The sequence below is a fragment of the Pezoporus flaviventris genome, unplaced genomic scaffold (genome assembly GCF_033815535.1).
Source record: "Pezoporus flaviventris isolate CSIRO_AGI_PZ_B2104156 unplaced genomic scaffold, CSIRO_AGI_Pfla_v1 ptg000046l, whole genome shotgun sequence".
Lineage (NCBI taxonomy): Eukaryota > Metazoa > Chordata > Aves > Psittaciformes > Psittacidae > Pezoporus > Pezoporus flaviventris.
In genome coordinates this window covers 463,622-481,764 of record NW_026892594.1, presented here as the reverse complement: position 1 = coordinate 481,764, position 18,143 = coordinate 463,622, and the positions used below count along the sequence as shown (strand labels likewise).

Below are 18,143 nucleotides of genomic sequence, written 5' to 3'. Positions count from 1 at the left end.
GATTTACAGCACTGACATCTCGGCTTCTGCAGGAATATCCCCTTACATGGTCTGTAATATATGCTGTGAATGGTTTATTCATTCCTGCAAGGCAGTATTAGCATCTGAGCTCTGATCTCATCTGTCACTCTGGAAACAAGCCCTTGGTTCAAAGTCAGCAGCACCTCAGCACATGCAGCAGCTGTAGGTGATGTGCCCTTTGCTCTCACATGGTCAGAAGCCACTTAGGTCATTCTTTGGGTGGAACTTGCTCTTGAACAGACATCAGTTGGGTTTTGTGTTGGTGCAGGCAGGGCCGAGAAGAGTCATACTCTGCTGCTGCAGCGTGAACCTGGAGTAAACTGATACTGCTGCTCTGGAGTTATGTAGGGCAAAGCCTGGCGTGTTCTTAGGACCTGTTCTTGCAGGGGGTGTTTCCTAAACCGCTCATGAAATGCCTCTGGGACTGGGGAGCTAATATTAATTTACAGCTTGGCTTATCCTTAAAAACCTTCCCGAGTGTGAGTGACAGCAAAGCTTTAATCTGCTGGAGGCAACTTGTTTCTGTCACGAAGGCAACGGTTCTTGTTCTGCTGAGATGAGTCTTTGGCAGTTCATGGGATCCCAGACTGGTTTGTGTTGGAAGAGACCTTAAAGCTCCTCCAGTTCCAACCCCTGCCACGGGCAGGGACACCTTCCACTAGAGCACCTTGCTCCAAGCCCCTGTGTCCAACCTGGCCTTGAACACTGCCAGGGATGGGGCAGCCACAGCTTCTCTGGGCACCCTGTGCCAGCGATGGTTTGGGTTTCCTGGGCTGGATCAGGTTTGCTTTTTGCAGAGTCGGAGATGACTTGTCCTGTGAGAGCCAACCTGCCCTCAGTGACGGCACTGACCCTGAAAACGCATCCCTTCCTGGGAATAAAAGCAGCTATGGCTGCCCCATCCCTGGCAGTGTTCAAGGCCAGGCTGGACACAGGGGCTTGGAGCAAGCTGCTCTAGTGGAAGGTGTCCCTTCCTGTGGCAGGGGTTGGAACTGGATGAGCTTTAAGTTCCCTTCTAACCCAAACCATTCCATGATTCTCCAAATATTAAAGGACAGTTTCTTCATTGGATTTTTTGCTTCCTTTAGAATTCTCAGTCCTTGCACCATGAATTCCATGTGTTTTAACCACCTGTCACCTCATGTATCCCATTCCCAGGCATGGGAGTAAATGCTAAACCCACGTACAAAGACTAAAGCATTTTCCTTTTGAACTGTCAGAGCGTTCTGGTTTAGAGAGAGAAATTGTTACTAATCCCTCATTAGTCTCATTTGAACTATCCCACATGGATTTAAATGTTCTGCTTGAGCTTTCAGTGCCCTTGAAGAAAGCTTCGTTGATTTACCTGCACCTCTCATTCCTCTTTGCTTATAAAGTTGGGTTCATTACACTTTGTTGGAGCGTTTGGTGGCTCTCATTGCAGTGACATGAGGAGAGCTCCCCTTTGCTCCAAGTGGGGTGATGTCTCCACACAGAAGCTCAGGGGGCTGTTGACTATGCAGGTTTTGATAATGGCTCCTTAAGCATCCAAAGTATAAAAATACCTTCATTTTCAACCTGATTGCTGTTAGATTTGGTTAGAACAACTTGCAAAGCGTGGGTTGTGATGGGTTTTACTGAGGGTAGAAGAGGAAGGGAGTCTCTGGTGTATCCCAGCCCTTGAGAGCTACAGGGGGGAAGGGAAATCAGGGACCAACAGGGTAGAAAATCACTGTAAGTGGGATGGAAACGTGCTGCTGTGTGTGTTTTCCAGAGCTGTCTTCAAAAGAAGGGCATAAATCTGATGAGGAAAATAATTCCCTTGCTGTTAAGGTCAGATTTCTGATGCAGTGTTTTAGATAGATCTGGTTTTAGATGTAGCATCATTGGTGGATGCAGTTGGTTCATGACTGCTTGGGATGAAGAGACAAGCTGAATAAACCATTCCTGACCCTGAGGAGTCTGGAGATCCCACGTCCAGCCCTTGGAAGCAGGAGGTTGTTAGAGAAAATTCATGTTTAAGAGCAGGCTTGAGCTTCTCAAGGGCTTTCTGTGGACTGAGGCATTGAACAGAAGTGTTCACCAAGAGCTTTTGTTCCTCTTGGGCTGCTGTAGCCAACACCCGTGCTCCCTGTGTTGTGCTGGATGCTAAAGGCTTGGAATGCCTCAATTAATGGATGTTAATGGCACTTGTCAGACTTGATTTCACTGAGGCCTCATTAACCTGGAGGAAGTACAGAGCAGAAAGCTCCCTTGTTTCATTTACTGGAGCTGCTTCCCTCCCTCTCAGAGGACATTTATTCTGTACCCACTGGGGTTTGCTTTATTTCCCTTCCCAATAACTCTGTATTAATAAAGGGAGTTTGTAATTACTGTGCTCTGTTCATAAAACACAGACTGGTTTGTGTGGGAAGAGACCTTAAAGCTTCTCCAGTTCCAACCCCCTGCCATGGGCAGGAACACCTTCCACTAGAGCAGCTTGCTCCAAGCCCCTGTCCAACCTGGCCTTGAACACTGCCAGGGATGGGGCAGCCAAGGTTCTCTGGGCACCCTGTGCCAGCGCCTCAGCACCCTCCCAGGGAAGAGCTTCTGCCTAAGAGCTCATCTCAGTCTCCCCTCTGGCAGGTTAAAGCCATTCCCCTTGGCCTGTCCCTACAGGCCCTTGTCCCAAGCCCCTCTCCAGCTTTCCTGGAGCCCCTTTAGGCACTGGAGCTGCTCTAAGGTCTCTTGAGGAGCCTTCTCTTCTCCAGGCTGACCCAGCCCAGCTCTCTCAGGCTTTCCTCACACACTGCCCAGTCCTTGGATCATCTTTGTGTCCCTTCTCTGTACCCTCTCCAACCCATCCACATCTTTTTCGTATAGCAGGGACCAAAACTGAGTACAGTACTCCAGGTGAGGCCTGACAAGCACTGAATAGAGTGGACATCTCTATCTCTGCTGATGATGCCCTTGTTGATGTTCCCCATTATCCCATTGACTTTCTTTGTTGCAGCAGCACGCTCTTCCCCCATATTGAGCTTGTGTCCTACAGGACCACCAGATCCTTTTTTCCAGAGCTGATCCCCCAGGTAGATCCCAGCCTCTGCTGCACTCCTGGATTGTGTTTTCCCAGGTGCAAGACCTTCTGCTTGTCCTTGCTGAACTTCATTAGGTTCTTGTGAGCCCACTCTTCCAGCCCAGAATGACTGCTGTGACAGAAAGCTTGACTTAGAGCCTTAAAGAATAAAGAATCCAAACTGGGGAGGGAGGGATGAATGGATGATAGCTTATATTTTAAGTATTGATAATGTGGTTTCTGCAAGTATCTTTATTTCTGGTAGCAGCAGTTAACCCACAGCATGTCCCAGGAGGTTCATGGAGTCTTCGTATACTGAAGAACTTCCCTTATGCCAAGAGGATGATTTTGCTGAGGGTATTGAGCAGACTCAGTAGGAACTTGATGACAAGGGGGACGCAACAGGCCAAAGTAAAGGCAGGAAACTGGTAATCTGGTGGTTTATAACGGAAAGTTCTAAATGGGATTAACCCTAAGGGTAAGCAGTCAGGGGAATTAGTGGAGGAAGATGTGTGTGAGCCAAACACAGGCTTATAGACCTGGCTTAGATGTGCTAAACAGGGGTCAGCTCTGTGGTCAGTTGGGTTTAATATCCATTAAAGATGTCACATGGTGGTGGAGCATAGTCGAGATGGGTTGAGATGGTTCCAATTCGGACCATGGGAAAGTGAAGACCCAACATCCATCACTGGGGATTGAGGCGCTGGCTGAGGCTCTAATCTCCATGTGATCAGGGACTTTTAACGGGATTAGTAAAGACTCCTTAACACTGGGGTGGGATGTACTCAGTGGTGTAGAACTCATGAGCATCTTGCCTGGACAAAGCGCTGTGGCTCTGCCCTGAGGAGTTGCCAACCTGCAGAGGCTGAGTGAGATCATGGGGCTAAACCCTGTGTTTGGGGTAGATTTCAGATAAACCCTTGGTTCTGTTTGCCGCACACTTGACTCAAACTGTGCCTCACGTGTCTCTGTGTCAATCTATGAGCACAACAGCAATGTTAGATGAACAAAAATTGTTTCTTCTCCTTACTGCAGCCCCTGCTGTTGGATCTCCTCCTGCCCAGTTGCTTTCTGCCCTTAGAGACTGTGCAGGATGAAGTAGTGTTTGGAGCAGAGCTGCATTTGAAGCTTTTCCTTTTCGGACCCTATAGCTTCCTTCCCATGGGAAAACAGAAAGCCAGGGAAGGATGCCCTGTCATTACACGTTCAGGGGCTGTTTCTCATTACACCAAGGTCCACTGGTTAAAGCTTTGCTCATTCACTTCATTTCCCTCTTTTGTCTGACAGCACTGAGGATTGGCATTCCCAGCTCCGGTTCGGCACGTTGGCATTTCCCTCAGCAGCCCGGGATCTATGTGTGGGAGGTGGGATTTCTCAGGGATGCGGGAAGCTGGAGTGAGTCTGCAGTGAGACAACCCCATCAGTCTGCTGCTGTCATCTCACAGCTGGAGGGGACGTGCTCTGCTGTGTGACGTTCCTGGGACTAAATGTGGATCTGCTTATGGAGATAGGCTTTGTTTGCATGGAGTCATGGAATGGGTGGGTTGGAAGGGAGCTTAAAGGTCACCCAGTTCCAACCCCCTCGTCCAAAGCCCCTCTCCAGCTTTCCTGGAGCCCCTTTAGGCACTGGAGCTGCTCTAAGGTTTCCTCTTAAGGAGCCCTCTCTTCTCCAGGCTGACCCAGCCCAGCTCTCTCAGCCTGGCTCCAGAGCAGAGCTGCTCCAGCCCTTGCAGCATCCTCATCATCATCTTCATTCAGTAAGAGATTTGTAGCTGTTAAATAACTCATGTCCCTTGAAGCTCATGTGCAAGTCAACATCTTTTGTAGATAGATACACAACACCTAGACCATTATATACTTAAATATATACACATTAGTTACACCATTGTAGCTAAATATGATACCAGGAGCTACTCCTGTCTGTGAAGATGGTCCTTGCTTGGACTTCAGCCCTAACTGGAGATCGTCCTACCTAAAACTAAAGCCCAGCCTTTAGTTTCTGCACACTCTTTAACTAAGCTTAGTTGATGGTTCACAGAGTCAACAGAGCTATGGGTATGCAGGGATTGGGCCCTCTGCAAGGCAGAGGGTGAGACAGAGCTGCCAGAGTGGAGTAAGTTGGCAGTAAAGTGAGTTCTAGTAAGTATTTGTAGTAGGTGAGGAGGGTGAAGAGCTGATATGAGCAGATTCTGTAGGTGTCACTGAAGAGCCTAAAAGGGAAGAGCTTCCAAATGTAGTTTTCCCCTGTGGGGAAGAGGATTTGCTTTACGCTGCCTGTCTCGTGCAGTAACTTGTACTCTTCTTGCCTGTGGGGCCAGGCGGTGACCTGTTTGTGTTAAAAATACCAACTGTCTTTCTATCTGTTGTGCTGTGCTGGAGCCCTGAGTTGTTCCCTGGTTCACTGCACCCACATAGCCCCAAGGATGAGTGAAAATGGTTGTAAAACCACTGCTGGAGTCTTGGAAGAGCTTTGTGCACTAGTATTGCAAAATGGGAGAGACTTTGGACAAGGGCCTGTAGGGACAGGCCAAGGGGAATGGCTTTAACCTGCCAGAGGGGAGACTGAGATGAGCTCTTAGGCAGAAGCTCTTCCCTGTGAGGGTGCTGAGGCGCTGGCACAGGGTGCCCCGAGAAGCTGTGGCTGCCCCATCCCTGGCAGTGTTCAAGGCCAGGTTGGACACAGGGGCTTGGAGCAAGCTGCTCTGGTGCAAGGTGTCCCTGCCTGTGGCAGGGGGTTGGAACTGGAGGAGCTTTATGGTCCCTTCCAACCCAAACCAGTCTGGGATTGTATAATGGAAATGCTCAGTCCAAGGTCTTAACAGTCTGGGCTGTAGCAATATTCATATTAAACTGATACTCCATAAACCCGAAAGTTCTGTAGGAGTTATGTATCTCCTGTAAAGACAATGCTGATGTTAACTTGGCAGAAAGGCTTAAAATGGGACAATTCAGAACCTGCTCTTTGAACACCAGCACTGGGAGAATGGAGGCATCCCACGTTCTCCGGGTGCTGCTGGGAGGGCATCTCCCACCTGATTGGGTTGTGCCACAGTGGGACGAGGGGTGAGGGTTTTAGGAGAGTTTGAGACATCCAGGTTGTGTTACCATCAGCTCAGGGACACCAGGATGCACACAGGGACTCATAGGTGAAGGTTACTAACCTCTTGCCGATCTCCACTGATTCTCCAAACAGCTCATGCTTGAAGGTCGGAAGATGCTTCTACAAATGCCCCCACGTGAAGCCGATCAAAGGCTTCTTGGTTTTCTTCCATTTCCCTTCACAGCTCAGGGCTTAAACTTGGGGAATGTTTTCCGCAGGCTCTCGCTCCCCCTCGTGTCTGAGCAAGGCTCATGCAGCCCTCCATCCTGCATGGATTTCTCACCACCTGGTTCTTCCACCACGGGCCATCCTGTTCTCATGATGCTGCTGCAACAGCGCTCAAAGCAAGTCACTGAATTAGACCCAGCTTCTCAGCAGAGACATCAAAGCACATAGTTAGGCGTATTTGAACAATAATTCTGATTCTCTGCTCAGGGTTTTGCTCCTGTTTAGCTTTCAGTGCCTGGAAGGTTCATTTGGCCTGGGGACCATTTCATCTCTGCTGAAGGAGGTTTTTCAGAGCTTTTCCTAGTTGTTAACACTTCTCCTGGAGCTTTTCCTTAGCACTGAGCAACATTCCAAGCAGGTCCATGCTGATATCCTTTAGTGTTAATAATGAATATTGATTTGTGTGATGGATGTTAGAAGCCACCAGCCACAGGCAACATTGGGGAACATCAGGTAGAGTTTGTTTCAGTGTGGTTTCAGTGTCTTCCCCTCTCACATGAAGGGAGAGGTGAAAGTTAAAGCCCCTGTGTCCAACCTGGCCTTGAACCCTGCTGGGGATGGGGCAGCCGCAGCTTCTCTGGGCCCCCTGTGCCAGCGCCTCAGCACCCTCACAGGGAAGAGCTTCTGCCTAAGAGCTCATCTCAGTCTCCCCTCTGGCAGGTTAAAGCCATTCCCCTTGTCCTGTCCCTAAGGGAGTGTCTGGGATAAGGCTGCCTGTGACTGTCTGTTGCAGCTCTAGGCTCTGAAGGTCCCTGGAGCTGGTGGTGGTGGCAGCTGTTGTAAGGAACAACCTTTGCTGTAAGAGTAGGTAAGACAGCATCTGATGGTGAACCTTAAAAAGAAGTTTTGGAAGGTATGATTGTTGTACGGGGGCTGAGATGGGGTTTGCTTTAGAGCCAGGAAGGTTTATGAGGGTGCTGAGGCACTGGCACAGGGTGCCCAGAGAAGCTGTGGCTGCCCCATCCCTGGCAGTGTTCAAGGCCAGGTTGGACACAGGGGCTTGGAGCAAGCTGCTCTAGTGGAAGGTGTCCATGGGAATGTCATGGCTTGAAGGCAGCACAGAATGGAAGCTTCTTTCAGTCTGGAGGGGTGAGTTTGCCAATAGAGTGAAAATATGGCCCTAAAAAATAACAAAATCCTCTCAGTTTATTCTACCGGGCTGAGGAAGTGATGGAGGCAAAGCAGATCTGCTCAGCCTGGGTTGTGTGGGGTGTGTACCCAGAGCTGAGTCACCCCTCTTGGACTTGTTCTCACCTGCAGCCTCCTGCCACCCTGTGTAGCCAGAAGCAGCACCTCCAACATCTCCAGTGTTTGAATAGTTCAGTTGATGAGAGTGAGGAGGGAGCTGGGAGCTGCCTCTGTCTATGCAGGTGTGCTGGGAGCCCAGTTGAACGTGTCTGCTGGTGGAGTGCAAGAAGGTGGCTCACAAACAAGTGAGCAAGTTCTTTGTAGCGTAGGAGGAAGCCGTGGAAGGGGGGGTTGTGTCAGCGGATGTCCCAAGTGAAACGCTTTTTGTGAAGAAAAGTAAACCGAGGCAATGTTTGTGCAAGCTGAGGAGCTGCCAGAAGGGGGATCTCCATGAGCATCTGCGGTGAGATGCTGCTAGCCCCACCTTCACTTCACCCTGTTTGCTCTGCAGGTGGAAATGTAGTGATGAAATCCCAAAGTGGGCTCAGAAAACAGTCAGAGGTGGCTCATGAATCCCTGAGGGTGGAATCTGTTACTTGGGAGACTTTAGAGCAGCTCCAGGGCCTAAAGGGGCTACAAGAAACCTGGAGAGGGGCTTTGGACAAGGGCCTGTAGGGACAGGCCAAGGGGAATGGCTTTAACCTGCCAGAGGGGAGACTGAGATGAGCTCTTAGGCAGAAGCTCTTCCCTGTGAGGGTGCTGAGGCGCTGGCACAGGGTGCCCAGAGAAGCTGTGGCTGCCCCATCCCTGGCAGTGTTCAAGGCCAGGTTGGACACAGGGGCTTGGAGCAAGCTGCTCTAGTGGAAGGTGTCCCTGCCTGTGGCAGGGGTTGGAACTGGAGGAGCTTTAAGGTCCCTTCTAACACAAGTCTGGGATTCTATAAACTGGAGAGGTGTCAGTTGATTGCAAACCTCAACTCAGCTCTTCAGTACTGCAAAGAGGCAACATGTTGTTTGTATCCCAGTCCGGGCTGTTGCAGAGCTGCTGGCTTTGGACCTTTGGAGGAGGAGCAGGAGATCTCTTTGCGATTGTTCTGTCCCCAAGATCTTCCTTTCTGTGCTGTTTGCCTTCTGCAGAGCAAGGGCTGCGTGTGCTCAGCAGAGGGAGCTGCAGCCCACCAGCCTGCTCCATCCCTGATCCGTCCCTCAGACCTAAATGTGAACCACTTAAAATGATTCATCTGGTTCTCTGCGAGGCCACGGGGTTCTGAAGTTCATTTCTAACTCCGTGGAGCTTTCAGCTGGAAGCTCTTCAGCATTAGAGGAATCCAAATGCTGTTTTATTTGCAGTTGCATGTAGTTTTGATGGTGATAGTCCTCATTGCAGGAGACTTAAGTATAGCTCTTAGATCTTGCTGCTATATGGACCAGGGCATTAGGATTATGGTGTCACAGTGCTAGGGACAGAGGTAGGTGATGGATGGACATCTCCACGCCATGGTGAGGTTGATCCTGTTTTATCTCAACTCAACCATGGAGCAGAGCCGGGGACAGTGAAATGACGGCTGCAGAAATGAGCTGGATCTGAGCTCTTCAGCCAGGGCTGGACTGTGACCAGAAATGAGGAACTGAGCTGCTCATCTCCCCCCTGGACACTTGGCTGATTCCTAACGAAGACCTCAGTTGGGGGAAGATCTGTCCAATGAACTCCTGGTGAGCAGCTCAAGAGCAGGGAGCTTTCTTGGCTGCATCCCGCTGCATCCAGCTGCATCCCCTTTACCAAACAAATGTGAGTGCGGAGGGTGTCACCTATGGAGAAGTGGGACAGCAATGCCTCTGCTTTCCATATCCCTGAGTGGATGGTGAGTTATTTAGCTTCTTACATAGCTGATGGCTGCTTCATGTCAGGAGGGATCTTCAGATCTCCACCTTGGGATGCGGTGGTGTTTAGCTGGAATGAGGGTCCTTAAAGTCTGATATTATGAGGACCCTTAGATGTCCTCCCCTGCCAGCACAGCATCGTTCTTCAGCATGAGCTGAAGGTGAAGAAGTGATGGAGGAATGGTCCCCAGGGGCCACCCCACCACCCATATTAAGAACTGATCTTTATAGCAGTTCAGGAGCAGCAGGGAGCAGGAGAGGGAGAAAGCTCAAAGAGACTTTGAATTTCATCAGGATCAACACAGCAGATCCTGTTTTTTTTCCACCTACTTTAATTTTGATTATCAATTTAGATCCTGTCATTGGAGTGAACCCTCTAAAACAAGACACCCATGAGGGGACTGTGCTGCTCAGCTTCCATTTGGTGGTTAAACTGGGTAGGAGAGATACCAGCAAATACGAAACCTCACTTTGCGCCTCTGGTGGCAAGAATTCCCAAAGCAGCTGAAAATACAGTGACATTGCTCCAAAAAGCAGGATGTGCTTCTCGGGAAGCAGGAGGTTGTGTGGCAGCTCTGTGGGTCTCCCGAGGCTCTCTGAGGTGTCCTGTGCTCCAGAAATGCTCATGGTACTTGAGAAGCACTGAACTCCTCCATCAGGGTTTGTTGCGCTTTCCCAGGTCTCTGCTCTCATCTCCCACTTCTATTTTTGAGCTCATCCCTCTTGGTAGTTCTAAAAATACTGAAATCACTCCAAAAGTGGATGTTCTTGTGCTCCTGGAGAGGTGTTGCTGCTTTGATCTCTATCTGCAGAGCCTGTGCAAGGTGATAGGATTCAAACTTCGCTATTCCCTTTTATATCCAAATTGATTCCCCCCCCCGTCATGTTTTTAAGCTTTATTTGGGTAAGATTACACTTTATTCTGCTTTTCATTCATCTTTTACAGACTGAATTAGGACAAGGGGTGAGGGGTTCAAACTGAAACAGGGGAAGTTCAGGTTGGAGTGTGGCTGCCCCATCCCTGGCAGTGTTCAAGGCCAGGTTGGACACAGGGGCTCGGAGCAAGCTGCTCTAGTGGAAGGTGTCCCTGCCCATGGCAGGGATTGGAACTGGAGGAGCTTTAAGGTCCCTTCCAACCCAAACCAGTGAGGGATTCTGCGAATTCCAATGTGGATTTCTCAGTGCTGATCGTAAAACGTGGAGTTCTGCTGCAAAACAAGCAGCAAACTTCTCCCTATGGATCTGTCTCCCTCTGTAATAGTTTCCTTTATGGAACTGGCGCTGCTGGGGCAGGACCAGATGACATTAAATAGACCTTATGGCCACAGCACTCCTCCTGCGGCATGGGTATATGACTTTGTACGTGCTTTAAAGCTGCTGTGACATCCAGCTCCATCTCAAAGGCCTTAAGGTCATGTTCTGCAGCAATGGTTTTAATCAGGGTTGTAACATTTGCATTTCATGTGGTTTCTGAACAGCCACATTGCAACAAATAATCAGTTTAAGCTTTAAAATGTTCATTATCTTTAAAGGTCATTATTCAAATGGACTTCTATGTCTTGATGTTCTCACCAAGGTTGAGCATTTACTGCAGACACCTCTTGTTATTAACCAAATATTGACAAAATGGATTATTAAAAGATAATAATAATCCCTTCTGCATTGCTTCTTGGAAGAGGAGGATACAATATGAGTTCTCCGTGTTCTGTGGTTCTAATGGTTGAGAGGAGATTGATTGGTTTTAGGTCTTCAGAACTGCATCAAGGCTGTGATATAGAGGTTTGGGGTTTTACAGACCTGAGCAACAGCATAAGCTGAAGTCATTTAATGTGCTGTGAGCCAAATATGGGGTCAGAGTGCTTCGCTTACTGGGTAAACCCCTGAACTTTCTGACTAAGAGAAGCTGCATGGGGACCTCAGAGCAGCTTCAGTCTCTGAAGGGGGCTGCAAGGATGCTGGCCTTGAACACTGCCAGGGATGGGGCAGCCACAGCTTCTCTGGGCACCCTGTGCCAGCGCCTCAGCACCCTCACAGGGAAGAGCTTCTGCCTAAGAGCTCATCTCAGTCTCCCCTCTGGCAGGTTAAAAATCAGCCTTAACTCCACATCCTCAAGCTGTTTTCCAGAAGGAAGATGCCAAAGGGTTAAGTGTTTGTGTTAATCCCAGAATTGGGTTCCATGTGACCTTTCGCCTGGAGAACTGGAATCTTAAACACTTTGAGCTCCAGTGAAAGTTTTGGCTCAGTGAGCAGCACTGTCAGGATTACATATTAGTTTAAGGCATGTGGAACTATAGAAAAAATGAGTTTGGACAGTCCCTTTCTTGAAGTGATATGATCTGGGAGGTGGATTAGCAGAACAGGAGCTGCCTGCGTTGTTCAAGCTGATGGTTGCCGATTGTTTCAAGCATCATGGAATCACAGGTTGATTTGGGTTGGAAGGGACCTTAAGGCTCATCCAGTTCCAACCCCCTGCCACGGGCAGGGACACCTTCCACTAGAGCAGTTTGCTCCAAGCCTTGTCCAGCCTGGCCTTCAGCATGCTCAGTTGCCTTTGAGATGCCAGCACCCCATTTCTCCATGCACATCTTTGGTTTCACAAGGGAAAGCGGAGCAGGAGATGCAGTATCTGGCTTGGGCAGGTCACGTGCTGGAGGAAACCAGCTTTTCCTTCATGAATAGGGATGAGAGGGCAGGAGGAGGTTTCGTTTGGGAGCTGCAAGCCCTGGTGAGACATCAGAATAGTTGCGTTGGTCCTTTCCATTCTAGACACTGTGAAATCATTTCTCTTACAATCTTCATACTTTTTTATTTAAACAAAATAACAATTAAATTCACCTTATCACTTGGCATAGAATCATAGAATTATGCAATGTTTTGGGCTGGAAAGGACCTTAAGATCATCAGGTTCCAACCCCCCTGCCGTGAGCAGGGGTGCCTCACACTAGACCATGCCACCCAAGGCTCTGTCCTGCCTGGCCTTGAGCACTGCTAGGGATGGATGAGATGTTTTCCCTGGCAGTTTGTCACATGAGGAACCCAGCAGTGACAGCTCTTGAAGACCACAGACTTGACCTGCTCTGTCATACACTGGGAGATTTTAATCAGCTCCAGAACTTGCCTTTTATGTCCCAAGGTTGGTGCAGGGGGATTTGGAAGGTGTAAGCAAGGCTGGAGAGCTCATGGGATTTAATCACACAGAAAACTCTTCTTTCCTCCCTTTGTTCCTTCAAAACAAACAAATATCCATGGCTAAGAACACATTTAAGACACTGCCACTACTGAAACACTGCCTTGTGGAATCCAGGCATTCAGAAAGATGGTTGCTCCTGCACTTTGCTCAAGTGATGAAGTGTGAGCTCTTGAGCCCAGAACCCCACTGTGTGCTGGGCTGCACCCCCAGAGCATGAGCAGCAGCTCAGGGAGGGGATCCTGCCCCTCTGCTGTGCTCTGGGGACCCCCCCTGCAGTCCTGATCCAGCTCTGGGGCAGCAGCACAAGAGGGACGTGGAGCTGTTGGAGCGAGTGCAGAGGAGGCCACGGAGATGCTGCGAGGGCTGGAGCAGCTCTGCTCTGGAGCCAGGCTGAGAGAGCTGGGCTGGATCAGCCTGGAGAAGAGAAGGCTCCTGAAGGGGAGACCTTAGAGCAGCTCCAGTGCCTAAAGGGGCTGCAGGAAAGCTGGAGAGGGGCTTTGGACAAGGGCCTGTAGGGCCAGGCCAAGGGGAATGGCTTTAACCTGCCAGAGGGGAGACTGAGATGAGCTCTTAGGCAGAAGCTCTTCCCTGTGAGGGTGCTGAGGCGCTGGCACAGGGTGCCCAGAGAAGCTGTGGCTGCCCCATCCCTGGCAGTGTTCAAGGCCAGGTTGGACACAGGGGCTTGGAGCAAGCTGCTCTAGTGGAAGATGTCCCTGCCCGTGGCAGGGGTTGGAGCTGGAGGAGCTTTAAGGTCCCTTCCAACCCAAACCAGTCTGGGATTCTAGAAGGAATGGTCCAACATGGGAACAGCAAGGTGGGTGTCAGAGTCTGGACCCTTCCAAGGACAAACTCTGCACTTGCTGCCACAGGGGGCCAACATAATTACCCCCCCCCCCCCTTGCTATCTAACAAATGCCTTTTTGTTTTAGTTCCTCATTAGTTAATTTTCTCCTAATGAGTCTCTGTTAATGGAACCATTTGCCATTGGGGAAAATCAAAGTGGAGGGGGAGAGCCCAGGTTGAAAGGAGCCTGATTAGCAAGTAAATTGCAGTGAGCAGGGCAATGTTCTGGCTCTCTAAACCAGCTATTATTATGCACACACCAGCCAGGCCACCTGGAACACGGACACGGAGTGTTTGGAGGTCAGGAAAACTCTGTAATTCACCCTAAAACACAAGTAGGGCTTGTTTGGTGTAATGCCTCTTTGCATCTTAGGGTCCTTTCCTGCCAAACTAAAGGTTGTTTGCAAATCCCAGCAATTCCCCATCCCTCCTCCCTCCTTCTCTCCCTCCTTCCCTCCACCCTGCAGCTGAAACCAGAGCAGGCAGGATCGGGCTCGGCAGGGCTGGGAGCTATAAATGGGGGCACAGCCCTTGTCCTGGTGGGACACGGTGCGGAAGTGCTGCGCTGGTGCCGTCATGTTGAGCAAGAAGAAATACAACGTGAACGGGGACTCAGGGATTAAAGCCCAGGTGAGGGCACTATTTAGTACCAAAATAGCACTTTTCTATCTAAAAGTACATTTGTTTCTCTTTATATCCTTCTTTCCCCCCTCTCTTCCTTCCTATTTCCCCCATTCTGGAGCTGACTTCCCCCCTACTTAGAGAAAATCCCAATCCCCAGATCACTTCATTTCCCTTGCAAGCAGGAGGTTCGAAGTGATGAAGTGTTGAGGCAAACATGTTTCTCCAGGGTTGTTCTTCAGAGCACCGTGATGGAGGAGTCCATGAGTAGGGAAATAACCCAGGAAAACCTCGGATGATGAGACTTGGAGCGCGGTGAAGGAGCATAGAGCAGCTCTTTGTGGTAGGAACCCCAGGTGGAAGTGAGACTGAACTCATGTGAAATGTAATGAGCACCTGCAATTAGAAGCCATTAACCCCTTGTGCCTCTGCAGGTGAGCTTTGCAGCTTCAACTGGGTTTATTCCTGCTGCAAGCTGAAAGCAGCAGCACTTGCGTAGCTGCAGAACAGGTTGGACTCCTAAATTCAAGCTGCTGCAGCCCTCAGCGGCTTCACAGCCTCTCCTTTGAGCTTTAGATGGGCAAAGTTGCTTTACCTTCAGAAATGTTTCAGTGTGAGCTGAATGAGTGCAGCCTGGAGCCAAATCATGCTTCTGGTCCCTGTCTTGAATGCCCCCATCTTTAAAGCAAGGCTGCAACATGGTGTGTTGTGTTGTGTTGTGCCATCAGTTGCCTTGTGCCATTTGGTAGGGATTTAAGCCAGAGTTTTGGTCTGGGTAAGCAAGGTCTGGTTTTCTCCTTCTGGCGGGATGGAGGGTGCATTGCTGAGATATCAACTCAAAACCAAAGACGTGTTGTGAGAACTGGCTTAAGGGTTTATTCCTACTGGTACCTTGTTCCCTTCACATGGCCATGGAATACGAAACAGCATTGGTACTGAAGATATCCTGAACAAATCAAATTCCAGTGTCCGTGCCGCTGTCTTTGTTACTCAGAGGATAAAGGCAAAAGGTGGTGGTGACCTAAGATCAGACCTGAGCCTTGACCTGGCCTCCTCTTCTGCTGCTTCCTTCCATCTTGGCAGTCAGTGCCTTGTTCAGCTAGAGCCACTCCTGTGGCAGCGTTTAAAGGGTTGAAACCCTTAAAGGGGTGGGGGCAGGGTTTATTGTAAAGTCTGGTTCAAGAGGAGAAAGACTTGGGGGTGCTGGCTGAGGAGGGGCTCCCCATGACCTGGCTTCAGTGTGCTCTTGAGCCCAGAACCCCCCCATGTGCTGGGCTGCACCCCCAGAGCGTGAGCAGCAGCTCAGGGAGGGGATCCTGCCCCTCTGCTGTGCTCTGGGGAGAACCCCCCTGCAGTCCTGATCCAGCTCTGGGGCAGCAGCACAAGAGGGACGTGGAGCTGTTGGAGCGAGTGCAGAGGAGGCCACGGAGATGCTGCGAGGGCTGGAGCAGCTCTGCTCTGGAGCCAGGCTGAGAGAGCTGGGCTGGGTCAGCCTGGAGAAGAGAAGGCTCCTGAAGGGGAGACCTTAGAGCAGCTCCAGTGCCTAAAGGGGCTGCAGGAAAGCTGGAGAGGGGCTTTGGCCAAGGGCCTGTAGGGCCAGGCCAAGGGGAATGGCTTTAAGCTGCCAGAGGGGAGACTGAGATGAGCTCTTAGGCAGAAGCTCTTCCCTGTGAGGGTGCTGAGGTGCTGGCACAGGGTGCCCAGAGAAGCTGTGGCTGCCCCATCCTTTTAAGGTCCCTTCCAATACAAACCAGTCTGGGATTCTATGGTTGATTTTTGGCACATCCCTGCCTGTGGGTCTTGGCTGTGGTACAACTTTGAGAGCTCTGAATGCAATTCCCAGTCTTAATGTATCACTTGAAATAATTGCATTGAATGTCCTTGAAGAGATGATGTTGGAAAGGGAAATATTAATTATAATAGGAATTATTCCTCTTTTGCTACACTTCCAGCCCATCTCCCTTTGCCAGGAACATCAGCTCCCTCAAATACCCTGATGTTTGATGAAGCTGCTGAGCTGTCGAGGGATTTGCTTTACAGGAAGCAGAACCTAAACTAAACCCCTCCAAAATAAGGTGATTTCAGGCCAACAGCTTCTCAGGCAAGGGATATAAAGAAAGCTGGGGGGTGTGTGTGCAAAGACCCAGTTCCACCAGGATCAGAGGTGGAACCACGACTCCTGGCTGTAATCTGAGTTTGATGTGGGGGGGTTTTCCCTCCCCTGTGTGTTTCCTGAGCCAATGTCCTTCTCTTGTTTGGTTTAAGATTAGCAGGAGCAAGCCCCCATGTGCTGCTGCAAATCCTCTCCCAGGTCCTTGCTCCAGCAGCTTGGAATGGCTGTCCCTGGGCCAGCTCGCATTTGGGTTCACAGGGGACCCTGCATTAGCCACCTGAGAGCCCCCTCCTCCTCACCTTTGTCCTTTACTTGGTGGCCTGAAAGCCAGGTACTAACTGAGCATCACCAGCCCTGCTCAAGGGCACTGTCAAGTGTCACTGCTCGAGCTTAAATTGGAGTTCCCAGAATGGGATCAAATTCTTTCTGGTTTGATGACTCCTTTAAACAAAACTACTCAAAATACCCTCAAGGGGTTGTTAATGCACTCAATTAAAGGCTTTAGTGTTTGGGGACGTGAATACTTAACCCTGTTGGATCAGATGGAGTCAGTTTCTACTCATAGCAAAGTCCAAGGAGATTTGCAGTTGAAAGTTATGTTTCCAATTTCACAAAATCCCAGACTGGTTTGTGTTAGAAGGGACCTTAAAGCTCCTCCAGCTCCAACCCCTGCCACAGGCAGGGACACCTTCCACTAGAGCAGCTTGCTCCAAGCCCCTGTGTCCAACCTGGCCTTGAACACTGCCAGGGATGGGGCAGCCACAGCTTCTCTGGGCACCCTGTGCCAGCGCCTCAGCACCCTCACAGGGAAGAGCTTCTGCCTAAGGGTTCATCTCAGTCTCCCCTCTGGCAGGTTAAAGCCATTCCCCTTGGCCTGGCCCTACAGGCCCTCTCCAAATAACGAAGGAGTTCCCTCTCAGGAATCCATGAGCTGTCTCTGACCATGATCTGAGCCCACTTTGGGATTCCATCACTACATTTCTACCTGCAAAGCAAACAGGGTGAAGTGAAATTGGGGCTGGCAGCATCTCACTGCAGATGCTCATGGGGATCCTCCTTCTCAGCTGGGAAGGTCTCGCAGCTCATCAGCCTGCACAAGCAGTGCCTTGGTTTACTGTTCTTCACACAAAGCATTTTATATGGGGCATTAGCCTGGTTGTGCTCAGCTGCTCCTAAACCCACTGCGGGTCTTGGGGCTTCACAGATGTTCATCTGGAATCTGAAATCTTCATTCCTTGGTGATGACTGACATGGAAACAGGCTTGAGTCTTCATCTCCAGTTGAGCAGGTTGCTGTTTGTCACCCACAGCAATGAAACGAGCTCCACTGCAACAGGATAGACACAAAATGCCCCAAAACATTGGTGTTGGGTCCATGGCTGTGGTGTTATTGTAGGTGTTGCTGGTGAATGATAGTGCAGGTGCTCTTCAACTTGGATAATTACACTTTGCCAGCCTGTGTATCACTTCATTTACACACTTTATCCTTTATGTCTTAACTTGTATAAAGTTGTGTCCTCTTCAATACAATACTCCCAAATACTTGTGTTCTCCAGGCATCCATGCTCCCAACTGTCACAACAGCCTCGAGTATGTACCTAATCTCAGCTGGTTCTTAAGACAGAAGTGGTATCTGTTACTTGAAGTGTTATTTTTGCTTTATGTGTTTCATACAGCAATTAGGGAACATCTCAAACTGGTCACCACAGTAAACGGTGGGAGATAGGTCGGTGTCTGCATCAGCTCTGCAGATGCTGGTGGCCCTAACGGAGCTTCTGTTGTGTTAAGTAACCTAAGTTGGTGTGGAGAAGCTTTCTGATTTGTCTAGTTAAAAGAGAGCATTAAGGTATTTGGAAGCCAAATCTGTGGATGCTGCACCTGTGGAGGGTCTGATACTAAATGAAGAGTCAATTGAGCATACCCTGTCCCTATAGGAATTGTGATTTAACCCATGACTGAGATGGTGTCGGTGTCTGCTCAAGGCTT

The 18,143-nt window shown here is 49.8% G+C and overlaps 1 protein-coding gene across 3 annotated transcripts in view; it reads left to right on the top strand.

The window, feature by feature from the left end:
* Nucleotides 1–18,143, top strand: part of AHCYL2 (adenosylhomocysteinase like 2) — a 76,871-nt gene that overhangs the window by 31,393 nt on the left and 27,335 nt on the right. Inside the window, exon 1 of one of the 3 annotated variants that reach the window (XM_061467930.1) lies at nt 8,776–9,372. The exons of 1 other annotated variant lie outside the window; for it this stretch is intronic. In XM_061467930.1, the coding sequence (XP_061323914.1) occupies nt 9,322–9,372 (51 nt within the window). In that variant the 5' untranslated portion in view covers nt 8,776–9,321. Of the gene's footprint in view, nt 1–8,775; nt 9,373–13,900; nt 14,055–18,143 lie in introns of those variants that run through there. One more of the 3 variants, XM_061467929.1, reaches the window with a different exon arrangement.